At 39.5% G+C, this 20,787-nt stretch overlaps 2 protein-coding genes across 3 annotated transcripts in view; both read right to left on the bottom strand.

The window, feature by feature from the left end:
* LOC134575555 (tumor necrosis factor receptor superfamily member 1A-like) overlaps window positions 1–20,787 on the bottom strand; it is a 486,416-nt gene that overhangs the window by 326,079 nt on the left and 139,550 nt on the right. The window lies entirely within an intron of this gene.
* RRP12 (ribosomal RNA processing 12 homolog) overlaps window positions 1–20,787 on the bottom strand; it is a 49,216-nt gene that overhangs the window by 16,690 nt on the left and 11,739 nt on the right. For both annotated transcript variants that reach the window (XM_063434973.1, XM_063434974.1), the window contains exons 8-22: window positions 20,340–20,467; window positions 20,109–20,207; window positions 19,648–19,739; window positions 19,051–19,162; window positions 17,804–17,904; window positions 15,275–15,389; window positions 15,002–15,144; window positions 14,169–14,290; window positions 13,783–13,847; window positions 12,896–13,058; window positions 11,872–12,026; window positions 2,967–3,034; window positions 1,543–1,636; window positions 1,297–1,455; window positions 567–647 (exon numbers count right to left, since the gene is read on the bottom strand). In XM_063434973.1, coding sequence (XP_063291043.1) covers window positions 567–647; window positions 1,297–1,455; window positions 1,543–1,636; window positions 2,967–3,034; window positions 11,872–12,026; window positions 12,896–13,058; window positions 13,783–13,847; window positions 14,169–14,290; window positions 15,002–15,144; window positions 15,275–15,389; window positions 17,804–17,904; window positions 19,051–19,162; window positions 19,648–19,739; window positions 20,109–20,207; window positions 20,340–20,467 — 1,697 coding nt within the window. The remainder of the gene's footprint in view (window positions 1–566; window positions 648–1,296; window positions 1,456–1,542; window positions 1,637–2,966; window positions 3,035–11,871; window positions 12,027–12,895; window positions 13,059–13,782; window positions 13,848–14,168; window positions 14,291–15,001; window positions 15,145–15,274; window positions 15,390–17,803; window positions 17,905–19,050; window positions 19,163–19,647; window positions 19,740–20,108; window positions 20,208–20,339; window positions 20,468–20,787) is intronic.

Here is a 20,787-nt window from a genome sequence, read left to right as displayed (position 1 = left end):
ATACCACACAGATCAAAAAGTTATTTGAGACTGCAAGCCTAGATAGAGAATGGCACGTTTACCAGGTGTGATTTTCTACTTGCCATGACTAAATTCATATTTACCAGTGGCTAATGGGCAAACGTAAATTTTGATTCCTGTACACATGCATAAATCAAGCTGTTATTTATACCACATGTATCTAAAGATTCCAGCAATAAAATGCTTTTGTCTTAATTTACATTTTGCAGCCAAAACTTGGCATTAACCAGAACCAAGAGTTCTACATCCTAAATACAACCACAAAAATAAAAGAGACAAATATAAAATGTATGATCATTATGCCGTTCACAGGTCCATTTAATGTTCTCCACTTGGGGAGAGCTAGGGTTAAGTATTGGGCTCAACAAGATGAACATGATATTACTTAACTCTCAAGTGGTCATTACCATTTCACAGGTAACTATAGAGGATCAAAAACAAAAGGCACCAAAGACAGTATCCTGGGAGCTGGGAGAGTGGGATGACCTTTCATACATTTCTCGCTTAATCAATATTAAAAAAAGAAGAAGAAGAACGTTCCTCACCTCAGGAATTATGGATGTCATAAATTCTTCATGGTCAACCCCAAGCTGCTTCACTATATGGATCAGGCACTTCAAACGCGGCTGTCAGGAAGGGGTTGGGGAGAAAAAGCCAGGTTTAAAAGAATGATTCCAGATGCCGAGTGCAGCTCGCTTATCAAATTCCAAACCCTTACACACAAATACATAAACCACCCAACTCTTAGAGTTCGCTGGAAATGTTTGTTCTCCAGAATATGAAATTGAGACAAAAACTTTGTAAATTTAAGAAGTGCCAAGCACGTTAATTAAAGTGGATAGGTCATATTTCTACTGGCTTTTGAGGAGAATTTTTAACGACCAAAAGAGTTAATTAAAATAAATACATTAATTAAATATAAGGCTTCATATATTTCCAATGGACATATAGTTATTTTTTATATAAAATGGCTTTTTCTAGGAGAAGAAATGCTCAGTCACACATTACGGCCACTGGAAACACCAATCCACTTCTTAAGCAGGAAAACAGAATGCAATGATAGCACGGTCTAACCCCAATAAAGGATGACTGATTTATACAAATGGACACGCTTAAATAAAAACTAAATTCCATCAGTGGCAAAACAGTCTATATGGAAATGAAGAGGGGAAACAAAACGGGGGAAAATGATCAATATATTTTTTACAAATGCTGTCTGGCAAGGCCGACAAGATGCCACATTGCTTATTTTCTATAATATCTACAGTTCCTCACTCTTTTAGCTGGTGATGAAGCACTTTTAAGAGAACCCAGCAGTGTTTTCTTCAGGTCTTCCAGGTTCTTATCCACAAAATCTTTGCATGGAGGTCTTTCTCCAGCACAGATCTCCTCCAGGACTCTGTAAGCCTTCTTCTGCACGCTGTGGTTTTTCTCCTGACATCACAATTAAAGTAATTTGCAGTTAACACTAGTAACATCGTAAATCTGTTAAATGTCATATTCAACGTGACTGCAACTCACCTCCAGATAAGGCAGAATAGTTTGGTAAACATTTGTCATGGAAGCCTCTTCAGCATAAGGGACCATGGCAACAATCAGGTCCAACATATACAATCTGAAGAAGATTTGTCAGTTATAAAAGATTGTGTACAATAAAAAAATAAGATAGGTGTGTGTACATCTAGGAGATTTTAAAAAGGATTTAATGTGTAAGATGGACACTAAAATATATCCATCCACAATCTATAACATTCTAAGTACTGTACTGGACATAGATACTCTAAAGCAGGCATAGGCAACCTTCGGTATTCCAGATGTTTTGGACTACACCTCCCCTTATGCTTTGCCAGCCTTCTGGGTGTAAGAGCATTATGGGGGATGTAGTCCACAACATCTGGAGTGCCAAAGGTTGCCTATTCCTGCTCTAAAGCAAGGGTGACCAAAAAGTAGGTCCCCAGATGGTTTAAAACTACAGCTTCCATGACGCTTTGCCATTCTGAAGGTATTCTAAAAGCATGCAAAGCATCATGGGAGTTGCAGTTCTACAACATCTGGAGTACTTTGACATAGTACTATAGTGGTTATGGTGCCTGAAGTGTTACTCTAATTGCGGTCAAGTTTGATGAATAACAAATAAATGCAGGGACAGAATTAGAATAATCTAAAAACTATAAAAATTTAACAAGTAACATACAGTGACAAAATGACAAAAAATATTTTTCTCTGTACAATAAGGCAATATCCTTGCAGATTATTTGCAATATTAAAATAGACACTTTTAAATGTGATGAAACTAACCAAAATGGACACTATATTTACCAAAACAATGTTAGCTTGATAAAGCAGTTGTGGTGTACAGATTACCTGTAGGGTCACTGCTCAATTCTCTGCAATTTAGGAATTAACTCAATTTGTTTATGCAGCTCTAGTCACACCTCCTCTGGGTAAAATACACACACCTTATTTTTCAGCCTTTACAGCAATGGTAATGGAGCTACATAAGGAACTGGCGAGGTCTGTCAATCATCTTCCAGAACAGTTCATTAATTAAAGAAACAGGAGAACCTGTGCAGCAACATGCATCTGTCTAACCACTAAGCAAAGCATTGAGTAACAAGGCAGTCTGCTGACAATGCAAGCTCTGTGATGATGTGCTGTTGAAGAAGTCAGTTGCAGAGGAAATTTTAGATGCTTTAAACCAGGCTTCCCCAAATTCCAGTCCTCCAGATGTTGCGGAACTACAACTCCCATGATTCTCAGTCTATTTCATTCATAGAATCATGGGAGTTATAGTTCAGCAACATCTGGAGGGCCGGCGTTTGGGGAAGCCTGCTGTAAACAGTAAGCTATTCCTGGGTTCATGAGAACTACAGATGCACAGAATGTGAATGAGTGTTCAAGAAGCGATAGTGTACCAAAAAGGCAATGAAGAGGGTAACCCATACCTCATAGCCTCCGTAGTCTCTGCTTCGGTCAGTTTGCTACATGCTTTGTCCAGAAAGCTGTGGACCATCTGCAGAAGATTAACATCACAAACAGTTAATTACAAGAAAACAAATATAGCGGACATTCTGTAAAGTAATTATTTTGTTTAATGCAAGGCCCACACAACACTAGCAAGATACTGTGTCCTTAAAGAAACACTACATTTGAAGGGGGATAGGAAGTATATTTAATTCATCTGTAGTATAAAGATGTGAAAAAATCACTATGATGGCTTGTTTAAAAGGGTACTAAAAACCATTAACACTGAAGATTATTGAGGAGGCTATGGAGCCACAGAGTCTGGGTGCCATTTCCCCATTATTGGGGTATAGATTATGCACCTGCAGTCTAACTGCTCAATTATCTGCCATTTAGGAGTTAAATCCCTTCTGTTTCTGTAGCTCTAATCACATCTCCCCTGACATGGACTCACACGCAGTGTGTTTATTTTGGAGGATTTTGTCCTGTTTTTTTCACAATAAATCACGGGGGCGTGGCCTAGCGACGAATGAGAGAGGTTGCCTGAGCTCAGAGCTCTCCCGCCAGCAAGTGCATACAGCGTGGCTAACAGCGAGTTTTTTTTTTACTGGCAAGCACGGCTACAGCGAAGCAACACCTCAGAGCAGCGATGTCCACTAAAATCACTAAGAAATACAAGCAAAAAACGCTCCAAATGCAGACATCGACGCCGAAAACCGGAGCAGAAATCCAAGATGGCGCCGACAGGCCTGAGTCCCCAGCCTCATGTGCCGACGCAGGTGAGCTTACCCTCACCACAGGCATCATGCAAACGCCTGTCACTAATGAAACTTTACACAATATGCTCCTAGACCTTAAAAACACATTTAAATCTGAATTAAAACAGATTGCCACAGACATCCAATCCCTGGGAGAAAGAACATCTCGCCTAGAGTAACGAACGGAAGAAATTACAGAAGCACATAATAGTATAACAGAGGCACACTCAACCCTACTCACAAGACTGCTAACTCTGGAAGCAAAAGTGGCAGACCACGAAGATCGAGACCGACGCAACAATATCAGAATCCGGGGGATCCCGGAATCGGTTGGTCCACAGGGTCTGACCCACTATGTACAAGATATCCTCAAGGCATACATCCCAACCCTGACAGAAACTGAACTGCTCCTGGACCGCACGCACCGCCTCCCCAAACCCAAACATCTACCAACATCTGTACCGAGGGATGTTATCACTCGAGTACACTATTTCACAATAAAAGTTCGCGTAATGCAGGCCTCCAGAAGCCAAGGTCAGCTCCCAGAACAACTCTCACAGGTCAAACTATTCATAGACCTATCCTCCACCACAATGCTTAAACGGCGCACGTTTGCACACATTACGGCGGCACTGAGAGCAGCAGAGGTCCAATACAAGTAGGGCTTCCCAACTAAACTCTTGGTCAAGCGCAACAGAGTGGACAACCAGATCTCTGACCCCGAAACGGGCAAGAAACTTTTAATGGAATGGAACATTCCGATACAGGAAGACCCCTCGCAAAATACTAGCAGCAAAACCTCCAAGACACCTCCAGAACGACTGGGAAAAACAATTACGCTCCGCCAACATGCAGGGGCGCACATAAACAGAACAAGAACCTAACAATCCAAGGATTACAGCACAGTTCCCTAAAAGGACAGGTCGTATACCTTAAATGTGGCCAATTTTTCTTTGTTTTCTTTTTTCCATTTTTTCAAAATTAACAAACCGGACTCAGAGCCTATTTGCACTGTGCAAGGGCGGCACTACGACCCTCTTTCACTACAATTAATAGTAGTATTGTTATAACTTGCTCTTTGTACCAATACCTACCCCCACAGTGGCTACTACATCTGAGCCACAAATTAAACCGTTATACTTAATACTGCACCGCGAAGATGCGGTGAACGGAATGTTGTACATAGTGCCTTATTGGTTTAGTTATTTTATTATTTCCTCATTTTTTGACAGGCAGACCCTAGAGACCCTAAGTCCCGTGCTCCTCTTGTCTCACAACACTACTAAGAAAGTCATGCACATATCTCCCATCAGGAGTAAGAGCAATTTTATGACTCCAGTGGCCCTCGGTGGTCATTTCCATATATCTCAACTAGCCCACAACCCCACCCAATCCCGAGATGGTACTTAAAATTTGCTCATTGAACACCAAAGGACTAAACTCCCCAAATAAACGCTGTTTAGCCCTACGTGAAGCGAAATCCCTAGGTGCCCACGTAATGTTTTTTCAAGAGACACACTTTCAATGGGGCAATAGGCCTAAATTTAACTCACCAGTGTTTCCCATAGACTATTACTCCTGCTACTCAACTAAGAAAAGAGGGGTATCCGTCCTAATAAGTAAGGACGTAGCGTTTTCCTTAATACGCAAAATAGGGGATAAAAAAGGGCGGTACATTATCTTGCAATGCTATTTGAATAACAATGCGTATACTCTGATCAATGTATATGGACCTATCACTAATCAATGTGAATTCGTGGATGTGTTGTTGGGATTGATGTCTGCACACGCATTGGGGGAAGTAATCATTGGAGGCGATACAAATGTCCTATTAGACAGCGACCTGGATTCCTCCAGAGGTCAAAAATTGGCCAACCAAACAATAAAGAACAGGTCCAAATTGACCTCACGCATATGCGGCAAACTAGCGGCACACAACCTTGTGGATCCCTGGCGCGTTACACACCCCACAGAGAGAGACTATACATACCACACAGCAGTACATAACAGCTACTCTAGAATAGACAGATTTTTACTCCACACCTCCTCTCTCACAAAAGTAGAACACACTGACATTGGTCTGATCTCGTGGTCAGACCACGCACCTATCACAATATCAATTAGAGAACAATTCTCCAACAAAGGGAGAGGTAGCTGGAAACTCAATGAGCAACTATTATCCGACCCGGAGGTGGCCGGCCAGATAGAACAGGAACTGCACCACTACTTTAGGGAGAACAAAACTCCAGACTCACCCCTAATCCAAATATGGCTAGCACACAAAGCCTTCATAAGGGGTTGCTTCATTAAACACGCTAGCTACGCCAAAAAGAAGCGCCTTGAGAAATACACCTCTATACTTTCTGAGCTAGCCTCATTAACCCATACCAACAAGCACACACCAACGGCGTTCACACACGCTAGATTACTACTCTTACAAACACAGCTAAGAGACATGGAACTAGCCAAAACTACATTCCTCACGCGTAGGCTCAAACACAATTACTTCGCCGCCGGCAACAGAGCAAGGGCAAGACTAGCCGCACAATTGAAAGAGAGAACAACAACCTCCAGAATTGCCTCCCTCAAGGGAAATGGGGGTACCAGGATATTAGACCCACAAGGGATTGTAGACGGGTTTGCTCAATACTACGAAAAGCTATATAATCTAAAGAATGACCCACAGACGATATGCCCCACAAAGTCCGATATTGATGCCTTCCTGTCAGAAATCAATCTCCCGACTTTATCAATCACTGACATAGACCACCTGTGCAGCCCCTTCACTACAGAAGAGATCTCGGTGATCTCATCATTCCCACCGCATAAATCACCAGGCCCTGATAGCCTACCCAATAAATACTACCACACATACTCTAACTTCTTGTCACAACCCCTTAAAGAAGTGTTTAACCATTGCATGAGGGAGGGCTCCTTACCAGCGGAGATGCTACTGGCTCATGTCTCCACCCTGCCCAAGCCAGGAAAATCTAAGGACCATTTCACTGCTAAACAGCGACGCCAAAATCTACGCAAAGCTATTTAGTGAAAGATTAGCTCCGCTCCTGTACAAGCTGGTACACAATGATCAATCGGGGTTCGTGAGGGGCCGACAGGGCTCCGATAACTCCAGGAAGGTACTGAATATAGTGGCAGGGATGGAAAAGGGAAAACTCTGAGGCCTTTTTCTGGCGCTGGACGCCGAAAAGGCTTTCGACAGACTAAATTGGCAATATATGACAAGAGTACTAAATAAATATAACTTCCCCGAAGAAACTATCAGAGGCATACTAGCACTCTACGCACAACCCAGCGCTGGGTTCTCACATGGTGGGTTTCTTTCTAGAACCTTTCACATTACAAACGGGACACGTCAGGGTTGCCCGCTGTCCCCCATGCTTTACATCCTTTCCTTAGAACCCCTAGCCTGGAAAATACAAGAGCATAAAGACATAACCGGCATCACCTTGAGGGAAACAGAATATTGTTTAGCCTTGTTCGCAGATGATATCTTTGTGGCGTTGTCGAACCTAGAATGCTCCCTGCCCCCATTGTTAACACTATTGACAGATTACGGTAAAGTCTCATACTATCGCCTAAATCAAGAAAAAACACAGGCCCTACCCATAAACCTATCAAGGCTAACTGTGACGGCCCTAAAGACCACATTTGAGCTCGACTGGCGGACGACGTCTCTAACATATCTAGGAGTAAAAATCGCCACTTCCATTGACAACATAGTGAAACTTAATTATAAACCTCTCATACAAATATGCAAAACTGAGACACTTAAATGGAAGACCGTGGAACCTTTCATAGTTAGGACGAGTAAATGCGTACAAGATGATGCTACTACCGAGACTATTATATAAGTTCAGAATGCTTACTATAACTGTCCCGGCAGCAATCCACAGGTCATTGCAAACAATATGCAGCACATATATCTGGGGAGGCAAAAGACCTAGGCTACCTCTGCACCTCTTACAAAAGACATCACACACGGGCGGCATCGGTTTACCTAACATAGGTCTCTACTACAAAGCCTCTTTATTAGCCACATGTATACAACTACATGCCCCAAGGGGCACAACACAGTGGGTAGATATGGAACAAGACCAACTTAACTACCCCACACTGCTCAACCACATATGGACACCGAGGGTATTGATGGGTCCCAACGTACAGCTATATCCCACTACAACAGCGACGATTAAAGTGTGGGACGAATTTATGTCATCCCTAGGTTGGAAGAAGCACTTCCACCCCGAAGCCCCCTAAAAGCATTTCACATAGTAAACCCCACAATCCCCTTCTCCAGGTGGACACGTCTGGGTACATCCCAGATTCAACAGATGTGCAAAGAACAAACTATAATGGATTTCCCAGACATGAAAAGCAGATGGGGGGTACCAGAGAGAGACATCTTCCCATATTTGCAACTAAAAAACACAATCAACTCACATGTAAAAACCTCTCCAACCCCATCAACAGCACATACACTAGCTGCGAGGCTGATACCCCGCCGCTGCTGGACAGCCCCACTGAAACCCAAGGCCCTTTCCCTTTGCTATAAAGCCTGGTTAGAATTAGCACCCCACAAACCAACGACTTGCAGACATCACTGGGAGGCAGAGGGGGAGACTGAGCTAACTGATGAGGACTGGTTATCAGCTCTAAATGGACTCAAAAGATGAACCAAATGCTACTCCCATATAGAGGCACACCGGAAACTGTTCTATAGGTGGTATATGACCCCCAATAGGCTGCATAAGATGTACCCTGCGGTACCGGCCGAATGCTGGAGGTGTGCTGCGGAAATAGGCACGCTACCACACGTCTGGTGGCATTGTAGTGGCATACAGCCTTTGTGGAGAGATGTTAAAGATATACTAGATGCCCTGGGAATCAGAGACTTCCTCTTAAACATTAAGACCTGTCTCCTCCTATTGTTCCCCAAAGAGACACACGAGAGCCAGAAACAACTGCTCCTGCTAATCTTAATGGCCGCACGCAATCTGATAGCGTTAAACTGGAAAAAAACATAGTTGCCCATCCACACAACAACTGAAAGACAAAATACAGCAGTTTTACATATATGAGAAATTGTCCACAGATACTACTAAAGCCACCGCAAAATTCAGGGAAACATGGGAGGGATGGGAGGCATGGTACAAAGAGGGGAATTGTCTTGGATAGCAAAACAGCAGAGAAGAGGGGAGAGATTCGTAAAAAGCCTAGAACCATGTGAGGGGTGGTATGCCACTTCAACTGTGGAAGGGAGTATAGGGAACTGTCAACTACTGCATTCTTGGTCTCGCCTGCACACCTGTTTTTGTATATACCTTTGTTATGTTCGATAAATTCTACACAACTATGGTTCAAACATAGTGAATATCCCCGAATGTTACGCTGTAAATACAGCTCAGCTATCAATGGACTACATTAGGAATTCATTGTAACACAGAATGTATGTTTACTGAGTTGTGACTATGTACTGGATTCATATTTTTGAAAACTTCAATAAAGTACAATTGATTTAAAAAAAAAAAAAAAAAAAATTTCAATCACACATGAGAGGCTCCTGCAGGCTATTAACAGACAAGTGTTAAAAAAAAAAAAAATCTAAATTAAACACCCTGTGCAATAAAGGAAGTTTAACCCCTTCAGGACGGAGTCAAAAGTGCACGTTCTGATCAAAACAAAACGTAAACAAAAACTGCGCTATATGTCTGTTCAACCGTAATTCACAGCTGTCACATTAAGTGCACCCACACTTATTATATATCATTTTGTTCAGGAGAAACAGGGGTTTAATTTATCATTAACTATTCATATATGGAACATAATTTATTATGAATAAAATTTCAAACAATGTGAGAAAATAAGATTTTTTTTTAAATTTATATTTCCGTCTGACATTTTAGTTGTGAATGCCATAATACTGTTAGGTTTTACTGCACAAAAATGCACATATTTGTAATCAGCGATGTCTCACGAGTACAACAGTATCCCCCATTAACAGGTTTTATGGTGTTTTGGAAAGTTACAGGGTCAAATATAGAACGTTCCATTTTCAAATAGAAATTTGCCAGATTGGTAATGTTACCTTTGAGACGGTGTGGTAGCCCAGGAATGAGAATTACCCCCATAATGGCATACCATTTGAAAAAGTAGACAAGCCAAGGTATTGAAAGTGGGGTATGTTTAGTCTTTTTTAGTAGCCACTTAGTCACAAACACTGGCCAAAGTTAGCGCTCATATTTGTTTTTGTGTGAAAAAAAGCAAAAAACGAATATTTGGCCAGTGTTTGTGACTAAGTGGCTACTAAGAAAGACTGGACATACCCCACCTGCAATACCTTGGGTTGTCTACTTTTGCAAATGGTATGCCATCATGGGGGTAATTCTCATTCCTGGGCTAACATATGCTCTCAAAAGGCAACATAACCAATCTGTCAAATTTCAATGTCAAAAAAGTGAAATGCAAGCCTTATATGTGACTCTCTAACTTTCAAAAACACCATAAAACCTGTACATGGGGGGTACTGTTATTCTCGGGAGACTTCACTAAACACAAATATTAGTGTTTTAAAACAGTAAAACATATTACAACAATAATATAGTCCATAAAAGTGCCGTTCGTTTGTAAAAAATGCAAAAAACTTCACTTTTACTTAAAGGACCACTATAGGCACCCAAGACCACTTCAATTTTAATGAAGTGGTCTGGGTGCCTGGTCCATCTAGGGTTAACCCTTTTTTCTATAAACATAGCAGTTTTAGAGAAACTGCTATGTTTATATTTGGGTTAATCCAGCCTCTAGTGGCTGTCTCATTGACAGCCGCTAGAGGCGCTTGCGTGCTTCTCACTGTGAAAATCACAGTGAGAAGACGCCAGCGTCCATAGGAAAGCATTGTGAATGCTTTCCTATGAGACTGGCTGAATGCGCGCGCGGCTCTTGCCGCACATGCGCATTCAGCCGAAGAGGAGGCGGAGAGCTCCCCGCCCGGTGCTAGAGAAAGAGGTAAGTTTAATCCCTTCCTCTCCATCCAGCCCGGCGGGAGGGGGACCCTGAGGGTGGAGGCACCCTCAGGACATTATAGTGGTCCTTTAAAACATCATCGTTGTAATACAATTTACCAGTCTGAAACACTAATATTTGAGGTCAGCGAAGTCTCCCGAGTAAAACAGTACCCCCTATGTACAGGTTTTATGGTGTCTTGGAGAGTTACAGGGTCCAATATAGTGCTTGCAAATTAAATTCTCTGCACTTTCTCCCTGTGTTGTCAGGCATGTCAATCAAATTTTAATTAATCAAATCACATAATTTTGTTAAAAGATTACTTAAATATACATGTAGAATTTTAATATATTTATACATATATATGTATTTAAATTCTACGTGTATACTAATGTAATCTTTTATGTAATTATGTGTGTATATATATATGTGTGTGTGTATATATGTGTGTATATATATAATAGCAAAATACAGTTAGAATAAAATTACATATGAATATATAATTTATATTAAATTTAGTTTCAATATATTTTATTTATTTATTATTTTAATTATACGTATAATATATATGTATATCTATTATATATATAATATATATGTAACATCATTCTAAGTGTATTTTACTACTAATATAGGCACGCCAGCAATACACAGCAGCTGCACATCACGAGAACCTGACCTTCTCCCTAGCCGGCCTTTCTTGCAGAGAACCATCTTTGCACATTGTTCTGTGAGTGTTTTTTTTATTCTGATTTTATATTAATTATTAAGGCACACACCTTAAAACCAGTCCCATCTTCCATTCATACAACAATAGCAAAAGATCCCGTAATCGAACCACTTAAAGCATAGTGCCCTAATATTAACAAATTGCTGTAAGCAACTACTTTGTGTGTGATGGGACATGAATATAACCTTCAGTTTGGTATTTAAAACTACACATTTACTGGTGATTGTCAGCCCTGGTTAAGATTTTATTGCATTCCGGAAGCAGAACTTGTCATGTACACACTTCGTGGATGGCATATCCAGTGTAACACATCAGTACCATGTGCCCAGCTATAATTTCAGACTTGGAGAAGACACATTTCAGTTGATGCTCATTCACCTGCTGGTCTGTAATAGTGAGATAGGCTTTAACCGTGTCCAATATTGGAAGCTTGGTTGCTGCTCCTTCACCTGCACCAGGCGGCTGGCTGTACACGTTGAACAAGATTGGGAGAAAGTTCTTGGCGAATCGGCCCACTTCAGCTTTGTCAGCCTCTGCAGGAGTGGAAGAGGAGGAAGGGAGAAGTGATTGACAAAGAGATAAAGTTAAACTACATGTCACATCATCTTATTTTGCACAAAGCAAAACTCTTGAGAATTGTACCAGCCGGTAGAGGATTTCTATACATTATGTTCCGCTGCAAAGGTAAACATGTTTATCAGAAAGGAAGCATGAAAGAAGGAAAACATTTTAAAATCATTAAGAAAACAATAAAAACATGCACTTTTGCAGCCACACTTCTTAACATCATGTATAAGTCTCAAGGACATGAAGCCAACTTAAATGTGAAACACATGACCTTGTCAAATAAAAAAAGTAAAAAAATAGACTATGAAAAGCACAATGGAACGGACTTGCATAAACACTTAAAACTCCCACTATGCTTCGAATCATACTGGCTCTTATCAGGACATGGGTACCTTGCCACCTCAAGGCTAGCCAAGCATTAAGGGAAAAGTAGTTAAAGTACAATGTAACAAGCCAAGGTTATTCATCACTAGGTAGAGGGATAACTGCTGGCAAACTTTGATCTGTACATTGCTGTTTTTTATTATTGTAAACAGTTAATCACTACTGCTGCCTTCGATGTATACCTAATTTTCCTAAAACATGTTATTGTAGTACGAATGTGTTACTACAATTTTCTTTAAAATTATTATTTATTTATTTTTATCCATGACAGATTCGTTTTATATCACTCGGTGTAATGAAGGTGCGGAGACCAAAAATACCAGCCAGCGTAAAAAATATATATATAAAAAATTATTACTATATGGAAAATTCTAAGCCATGCGGTACAGTAATGCAAATGGTGTCACCATATTCTAAATGGCACTGTAAAACAAAAGCCCTGTTTCCTTACCTTCCTCACAGCCTTTGCTGATGAGTGTGCGCACAGCTTGGCACACAGTGAGACGGAGGTCTGGTCTGTCATTGATTGCCATCCCTAAAGTACGAGCAATGCCTTTGAAAGATGTGGTTATGTCTGTAGGCTTAGTGCAGAACCCAGGCAGCATTGTCCAGATCTAAAATATATAAACAAAAAAATAAAAAACAGGAGAAAAAAAAATTAAGTGTAAAAATTAGTGCTTAAAACAGACACACACATTACCCTTTCCTCAGCAGCCAATGAAGGCTTTATTTCCTCATGTTTAAAATTAAATCCAACATATATAATATTTGTTAAATTCCATAAATGAGAATTATTTTAAGCTGTCGTTAATTTAAAGGGACACTAAAGTCTCAATGAAGTTGTTTGGGTGCAGTGATCCTGTCCTTTTAACCATGCAATTATTTTTAAAGATCAGGAAAACTTTGAATTTATTCATTCATTCTTATGGCACACAGAGGGGACACTATACTACGAACGCTGTAGACTTCCTTTAAAAGGCAGTGTAAGAAGGAGTAAGCTATTTTTCAATGGTTTGGCTTTTATTTTATTTTTTTTAAATAAAGTGTAAGTAAAAAAAACCTAAAAAAAAAAAAAGGCACTACTTTTACAGAACACTAGATCCCACTGCCATATTCATACACCTTCGGTGGAACTGAGGTAGAATACGACCAAAGGGTACCACTTCACTCCCTGCACAGAGCAGTGATGTCATCAGCCATCACCCTGTGTGCTCTGCCTGGTGCGCATTCTGACCTCATTGGCAATTTTCAAATTTAGAATCAAAATTGGGTCTCAGAATTGTTTGACTGATTATTTGTTATGTATTACAAAAGTCGAATTAAGTAATAATTGCTCACCTGCCACTGAAGAGTCTCACAGATTTTGGCTTCAAGATTTCTCTGAGCCTGGCTTAATTCAATGGCTAAAATAGAAAATCCGAACAGCACATAAGAAAATGTTTTTTTTTTAAGAATTTAATTTCCAATGTTTGTCAAGTTTATACGGTCATAACTGAATAAACTGTTCTTCAGTATCAGAATTACAAGTTACATTAGACTATTATCACAGCAGAGGAAGGATAAACCACTTCACTTCTTGTGTGCCAGGAAAAGTCTAAGAAGTGGTAAGAATTATTGAATAAACAAAAACCCTACAAGTGTGCGAGCAGATCAGATCTTTTCTCAATAACCCCAGACAGCAATATAAACCTTGAGAGTCTGAAGTAAGAACCAACAAGAATTACCTCGATTCTTAACGTTGACAGCCAGAGGAAGGAAGTACCGGGTGAAGTACCCAAGTTCTGTATTTTTAACATGATCCCGAATCACAGGGATGAGCCAGCTCCGAGGGAAGTCACTCAGGTCCCTGATAATAGAACAGCAAATGTAAGTATAAAAGTGTAAAAAAAAAAAGTTGCTCGTCGTCCCCAGGTTGACTATACATTTAAAAATTTGGAAAAATATAAATAATAGAAAACTAAATCACATCAAAAACTTTTTGCAGTTTGCCCTTTGCAGGTTCTTTTCTTTGAGCCAACAGTCTTTCTTAGTGTCCTCTCACACAAAGTTTGGAAGAAGCACGGACACCGCATGAGTTTATTTGCATGGTACACGTGAAATCACAAGCATGTGCAAAAAAACTTCCCAATTTCATTGCAGTCACCCCTGTGCATTTAAATATCTGTGAATTTCACTCCGTTTACTTTAGAAATGGAAGTTGAAGATACAATTTGCAGGTTTGACCAACCAACTTTTTTGTCTATTAAGCATTGTGTTGTGAATATATAATTTTTTTTTAGTTTATTGATACTATCATGGATTTCTAATCAAAAGAAGATTGTTTTACACCCACACACACAAAATAAAAATGCAAAAATCATACCAACCTTATATTACTTTTACACTAAAATGTAAATGCTCAACTTGAAATCAATTCTAAGTAATTTGTTTTAGGTGCAGAAATCACTAAATGCTGTTATCGCAATATTTTAGATTGCATTTTATAAATCTAATCGAAAAGTACATGAAGAATAAAGAGGAAACAACTTTCAGCCTTGCAATAAAACAAAATACTTACTCTGTGCCATCTATCTGTAATGGAATGGCTTTCAAGACCACTTCCGGCCCCATGCTTTCTACTGCCGCTCCCACAGCCCGGTCCAGATCCGCCGTGTAAGGAAAGTGCGCAGAAACACGCAAGTCGGCAAGGGTCTGCAAACTCTACAATAAAAGGACATTCCATCAATCAGGACATGTGATATATCGTGCCTGCATGCTACACCAAGGTCAGGGCTGGGACAAGAGATTAAAAGTTCCACCTTCTGCTCAGCATTTCCAACAAGGCCCTTACTTGTTTCATGAAAGGATGGCAAGACCTTCCAGCAGCCTCGAAGAAAGTCTGCAACAGCTGAAGGACGTAGGGCCAGGACGCGTGAAACTTGTATGATAAACCGTCCTCAACAACCCTAAAAATAATAAGTGAAATAAAAACGTGCATGATCAATAAAGACTTGTAATCAAACAAATACTAAACACGGTATATCCCACCCTCCAGATGCTACTGAAAGGAAACAGAGAATGGTTAAAATAAATATTGGCTACTACTACTTATAAAACACCCAACCCTAGGCTAGAAAATGCAAAGATAAAAGTAGTGAAAGAAGAGAATATCCACTCAAAACTTTCTACCAGGAGTCGGTATGAATATAAAAAGGGTGTATCGACTAAACAGAGAAACAAAAAAAAAATGTAAAAAAATAATCGATAAACACAATCGAGATATCCAGTGTACCAATAGACGCTGGTCTAAATACAGCAATAAGGTACTGAGGATATAATGTACAATGAGTCTCTAAAACCTTAGTACATTGGTGTAAAGCAAGATTTTGTCCTTGTATAGTCTAAAGATGTTTCAGCTTGTAATAGTATAGCTTGGAATACTCCCGCTATGAAAAACTCAGGAGATTCCAAGTGGCTGAAATAATATAGTATACAACTAAATCTTAGCTAGATAAAGTATCTCATGAAGTGAACGGTTGTTTCATGTAACGCGTAAGGCAGCATCAGCTTACACAGACAGGAAGCGAAGTGGAATGCAAATCAAGTCTGCAGTGGAACGCACGCCAGCAATGTACAGCAGCTGCACATCACGAGAACCTGACCTTCTCCCTAGCCGGCCTTTCTTGCAGAGAACCATCTTTGCACATTGTCCTGTGAGTGTTTTTATTATTCTGATTTTATATTAATAAAATTGTAGAGAGCACTATTTCTCTGTCCTCTGTATTCCAGATCCACCGGATCATCGCACCACAGACATTCTCACGAACATCTATAAGATCCTGCACTTGTGTGTATATACTTTATCCAAGATTTAATTATATACTATATTATTACAGCCACTTGGAATCTCATGACTTTTTCATAGCAGGAGTATTCCTAGTTACAATATTCGGAAGCTGAAACATTGTTAGACTATATAAGGTTTTAGAGACTAATTAATTTTACATTATATCCTCAGTACCTTATTTAGACCAGCGTATATTGGTACACTGGATATCTCGACTGTGTTTTTTATCGATTATGTTTTTCATTTCACTGTTTAGTCAATACACCTTTTATATTCATCCCGACTCCTGGTAGAAAGTTTTGAATGGATATTCTCTTCTTTCACTACCTTTATCTTTGTAATCAAACAACTCTACATTTTTAACGTTTTGAAAAAACGGAGGGAAACGCACCCTGAAACTCAAAAGTTTCTTATCTTCTTAAGCATGCTATTGACAAAGTCAAGATTCTATATTGAGATGGCTTTATATTCGAAAGCAGCTACCACCTTATACTTTAAAGGGCATCTCTTTATTTTAATTTGTATGTGTACAGGTATTTAATGCTTTGATGCCTAGACTGTTTGTTAAAACAGTCAGCAACATAGTTAAAGGATACGTTTGCCCTTTACAATTTGGTCTCCTGCTTCATTTTTTGGGACTTCCTACATTGTGTGTTCACTCTTGGACTTAAAGCACTTTAAAGGAAGACAAACATTTGGTAAATGTACAAATAAGAATAGGGCCGTGCATCTTTTTCGCCCTCTTAATCGCTTTATCTTTTCTTCTCCTTTCCTATTTTTCTTCTTTACGTTCTCCATCTTGTTACTAAACCCTTGGTTTACAAGGGTACCATTTCTTTTTTACCTCTTTACATTTTTCATTGTCTCAGTTTACATTGTCGTTATTTACTTTCCTCACTCAGGCATGAGTACACTGACGGAGAATTGAGGATGCCTAAAGTACAACCTGACATGGATAGAGTTAGGGCTCCTTTTTAGGATGCATAGCCTGATTAAAAAATACAAAATCCTCGGCAGGTGGATTAGAATTCATTAAGAGGCTTGTCTTATGGACTAATGTCGAATTTTGTGTTTTCAAGTCTGATCTCTAGCATTCTGGCTTCTGCGCAAGCCTCACAGTTGTACTGCTCTTGCTATGCCTATTGTGTGCAAACATAAGGAATCTAAATAATGTAGCTGTAGCTATATAAAAACCACAAAACCCTCGATGGGGGGCAAGTCTTATGGAATTTGTAAAGTGGCTTGTCACAGGGGCTGATGTCAATTATTGTATGTATCAGACCGCTCTTTTGTATTTTGGCTTCTGCGCAAGCCTCCAAGCTGTATTATTCTTGCCTTGCCTATCGTGTGCAAAAATAAAGAATTAAAAAAAAAAAAAAATAGGGCCGTGACTGCTGCCCAGAGCTCAGCCCATTTTTGCACAGCAATGAGGAACAGATTATAAAAGCATCTCTACACAGAATGTGGAAAAATCTGTTATAGAAAATGAAACAAAACAAAACAAAAACCAGTACAAAATGTAAAATGACTTACTTGAACATTTTACAGAGGTGCATAGCAGAACCTGTTGCTGGAGAGGAAGAGACAGACTCTATGCTGGATGAATTAGGAGCAACGCATTCTGAAAGGAGAGACTGAGAAAAAAAAACAAAAAACCTTTACAGATGTACTCAAATTACAAACTGCACCGTAAAAACTTTCCAGCAGAAATATCATAGGTGCACAGATATAACTTAAAAGGGACACTATAGTCACAAACAACTTTGGCTTAATTAAGCAGTTTTGGTGTATAAATCATGCCCCTGCAGTCTAATTGCTTAATTATCTGTCATTTAGGTGTTAAATCACTTGGTTTATGCAGCCCTAGTCACGCCTCCCTGCATGTGACTTACACAGCCTTACTAAACATTTCCTGTAAAGAGAGATCCAATGTTTAAAGTTCTTTTATTACACAGTCTATTTAATTTAGAATGTCTAGTCTCATGCTCTATTTAGTCTGTTAGATACTGCAGGAGCCTCCTGTGTGTGATTAAAGTTCAATTTACAGAGCAGGTGATCAAAAACTTCTAAAGCAAGTTAACAGCTGATTAAAAATGAAGCCAATTATTTTCCATTCCATGCATACTTTGTGAGTCACAGCCAGGGGAGGTGTGGCTAGGGCTGCATAAACAGAAACAAAAGTGATTTTACTGGCAACTGGAGGAGAATTGAGCAATGAAACTGCAGGGACGTGATCTCTACACTTAAACAGCTTAATTACGCTAAAGTTGTATTAGAGTCCCTTTAAAAATGGTTTTATATATTTCTTTCTTGGGGCAGATAATATTGTTAGGAGTGCAAGTATTCCATATACAAATTCAAGCAACATGTATGTACCATTTACTCGGAATTGTAAAAGGGTATCATCTTACTTAAACGTTTAGGGTGCAAAGACCATGTTCCTAGATCCTTTCTTTATAATAATGCTTAATTCTGGAGATAAATAAATTTTATATATGTGTCTAACTGGCTAGTATACGCTTTTCCTGTCTGGCAATATCAGTTTGTGTAACTTTTGCATCGGGTGCAAACAGCATGCTACCCCAAACACCTTGGACAGGCTTCCCATGGTTGGGTAATTACACAGCAAGTCGCAAAGCTCCCTCTCTGCCTGGCTCATAGGCAACATTAATTCCCTGAGAAAGAAAAGGCTAATTGGTTCTGTTTTTTTACCGCTGTCCTTCCTCGACAGTGTCAATTATTGCATTACAAAGGGTGAGAGTTTAGATTTGAAGTCATACCTTTAATGACTTAGCAGCTGCAGATACAACTTGTCCGTGAGGAGACAAAAAGCAGTTCATAGCCGTCGAGAAGAGACGAGGAAGGTGACCCAGGCAAAGCTCACTGTGCAACCTTAAATATAAACCATTTTATTTTGCGATGAAAGGGTTAGAACCAAGTAAGAAGAGGACATGTCTCTCACATAGTGTAGCTCATATACAGATCGTCTTTAATTTTGACAAAATACCCCCCAAATTTTTTCCAGTAGAAGATTTTGTTGTGATTAATGCTTTAATATCACCTCCTTTTAAATAGACATTTTAAGCACCATAACCACAACAACTCCCCATTTAGCTTATGCCGAATTATTTGCAAATATGATTTTTTAAAATAGGGCTCTCTTAGCACCTTTATCCTGGATGCTGATGCAGGAATGGAAAGATTGGTTTAGACCGCCACACTCAGCCCCATGCCACTTGGGTACTCCAATGAGTTATAGTGGTTATGGTACTAAGAATGTCCTTTTAAAGTATAATGTTCCTTCTCTGAAAGGTAAATAGAAGAGTGTGCACAAGTGCGTTTCAATTGTACAGAAATAACTAAATGATCCAATTTACCTAGAGAGATTTATATGAGCTTTCTCCATGACAGCCAGCCAAGCCAACAAAGGCTGCAAATCATTCTCGTTTGGAAGGTAGTCAAAAAGAGCCTGTATGGGAATAAGAGAAAAAAAAAATACATATATCGCAGAAAAGTCAATCTCAAAACAAACCAACAAAACCATACAGCTAGAAATGTTAATAAGAAAATAAACTTTACTAACAAACTACTTTTAGAATGACCGTTCAAAAGTGCGTAGATTACAGATGGCAAGATTTTCCAAAAGATGGATGAGGATCATGGAAAAGAGATGACTGGATAATTGTAGTTTAAAGTGTACAAAAATATGTTTTGCATGAAAAGAAAGGATTGTTTTCCTGCCACGGGGAAGTTGAAAATTTTAAATATTTTAATTTGTCATGAATCTAGTTTCAATGGACTGGAGTCTTTTTTTTTTTTTTTTATGATTCACACTCACTGTGATGATTTGAGCATTGAGCTCAGGAGTCAACGAAGATGGGAGTGAATTCGAATTGAAAAGGCTATGGAACGCCTGCATCGCACACGCTGTGATTAACTGGGGGAAAAAAAAAAAGAGACATGTACCAGTTAAAACGGAGGACATCCAGTGCCTGCCACTTGCAACAGATAACCACCAGTACTGAGAGTGGTAAAGGCTATACAACACGGAACGTTCACAAGTACTTACCACGTTGTTTAAGGTCATGACCTTAAGCAGGGTCTCGCAACAAGTCTTTGTAACAGTGACAGGGAAACAGGGTAGAAGGTCTTTTAGTAAGGCCAACATGTGCAACGTGGTCGTGGCTTCTTTACTACCTGATTAGAGTGAGGAGGGAAATATTAGAAACAAACTATGTCTATACTGCATGGGGTAATAAAATGGCACACTACCTCCCAAGGATGGCCATAGTATTTGAGCTGATTATTATATACAAATTTGGTGCTGATCTTAGAATGAAATTAAACGGCCTCCCGGACCATAGAATTCCTAACAATCTTCTGTGAATCAAATTAACAAAACAAATGTCAAAACAAGAACACGCACTAATGTGCTACACTTCGATGTCACCAAAACTTTTCATCCACTCTATAACCAACACATGAAAGAGTACCCTACTACTCTTCTAAGTGATCAG

The sequence above is a fragment of the Pelobates fuscus genome, chromosome 10 (genome assembly GCF_036172605.1).
Source record: "Pelobates fuscus isolate aPelFus1 chromosome 10, aPelFus1.pri, whole genome shotgun sequence".
Lineage (NCBI taxonomy): Eukaryota > Metazoa > Chordata > Amphibia > Anura > Pelobatidae > Pelobates > Pelobates fuscus.
The sequence above is the reverse complement of the archived record's forward strand: the minus strand, read 5'-3'. Positions and strand labels throughout refer to the sequence as shown.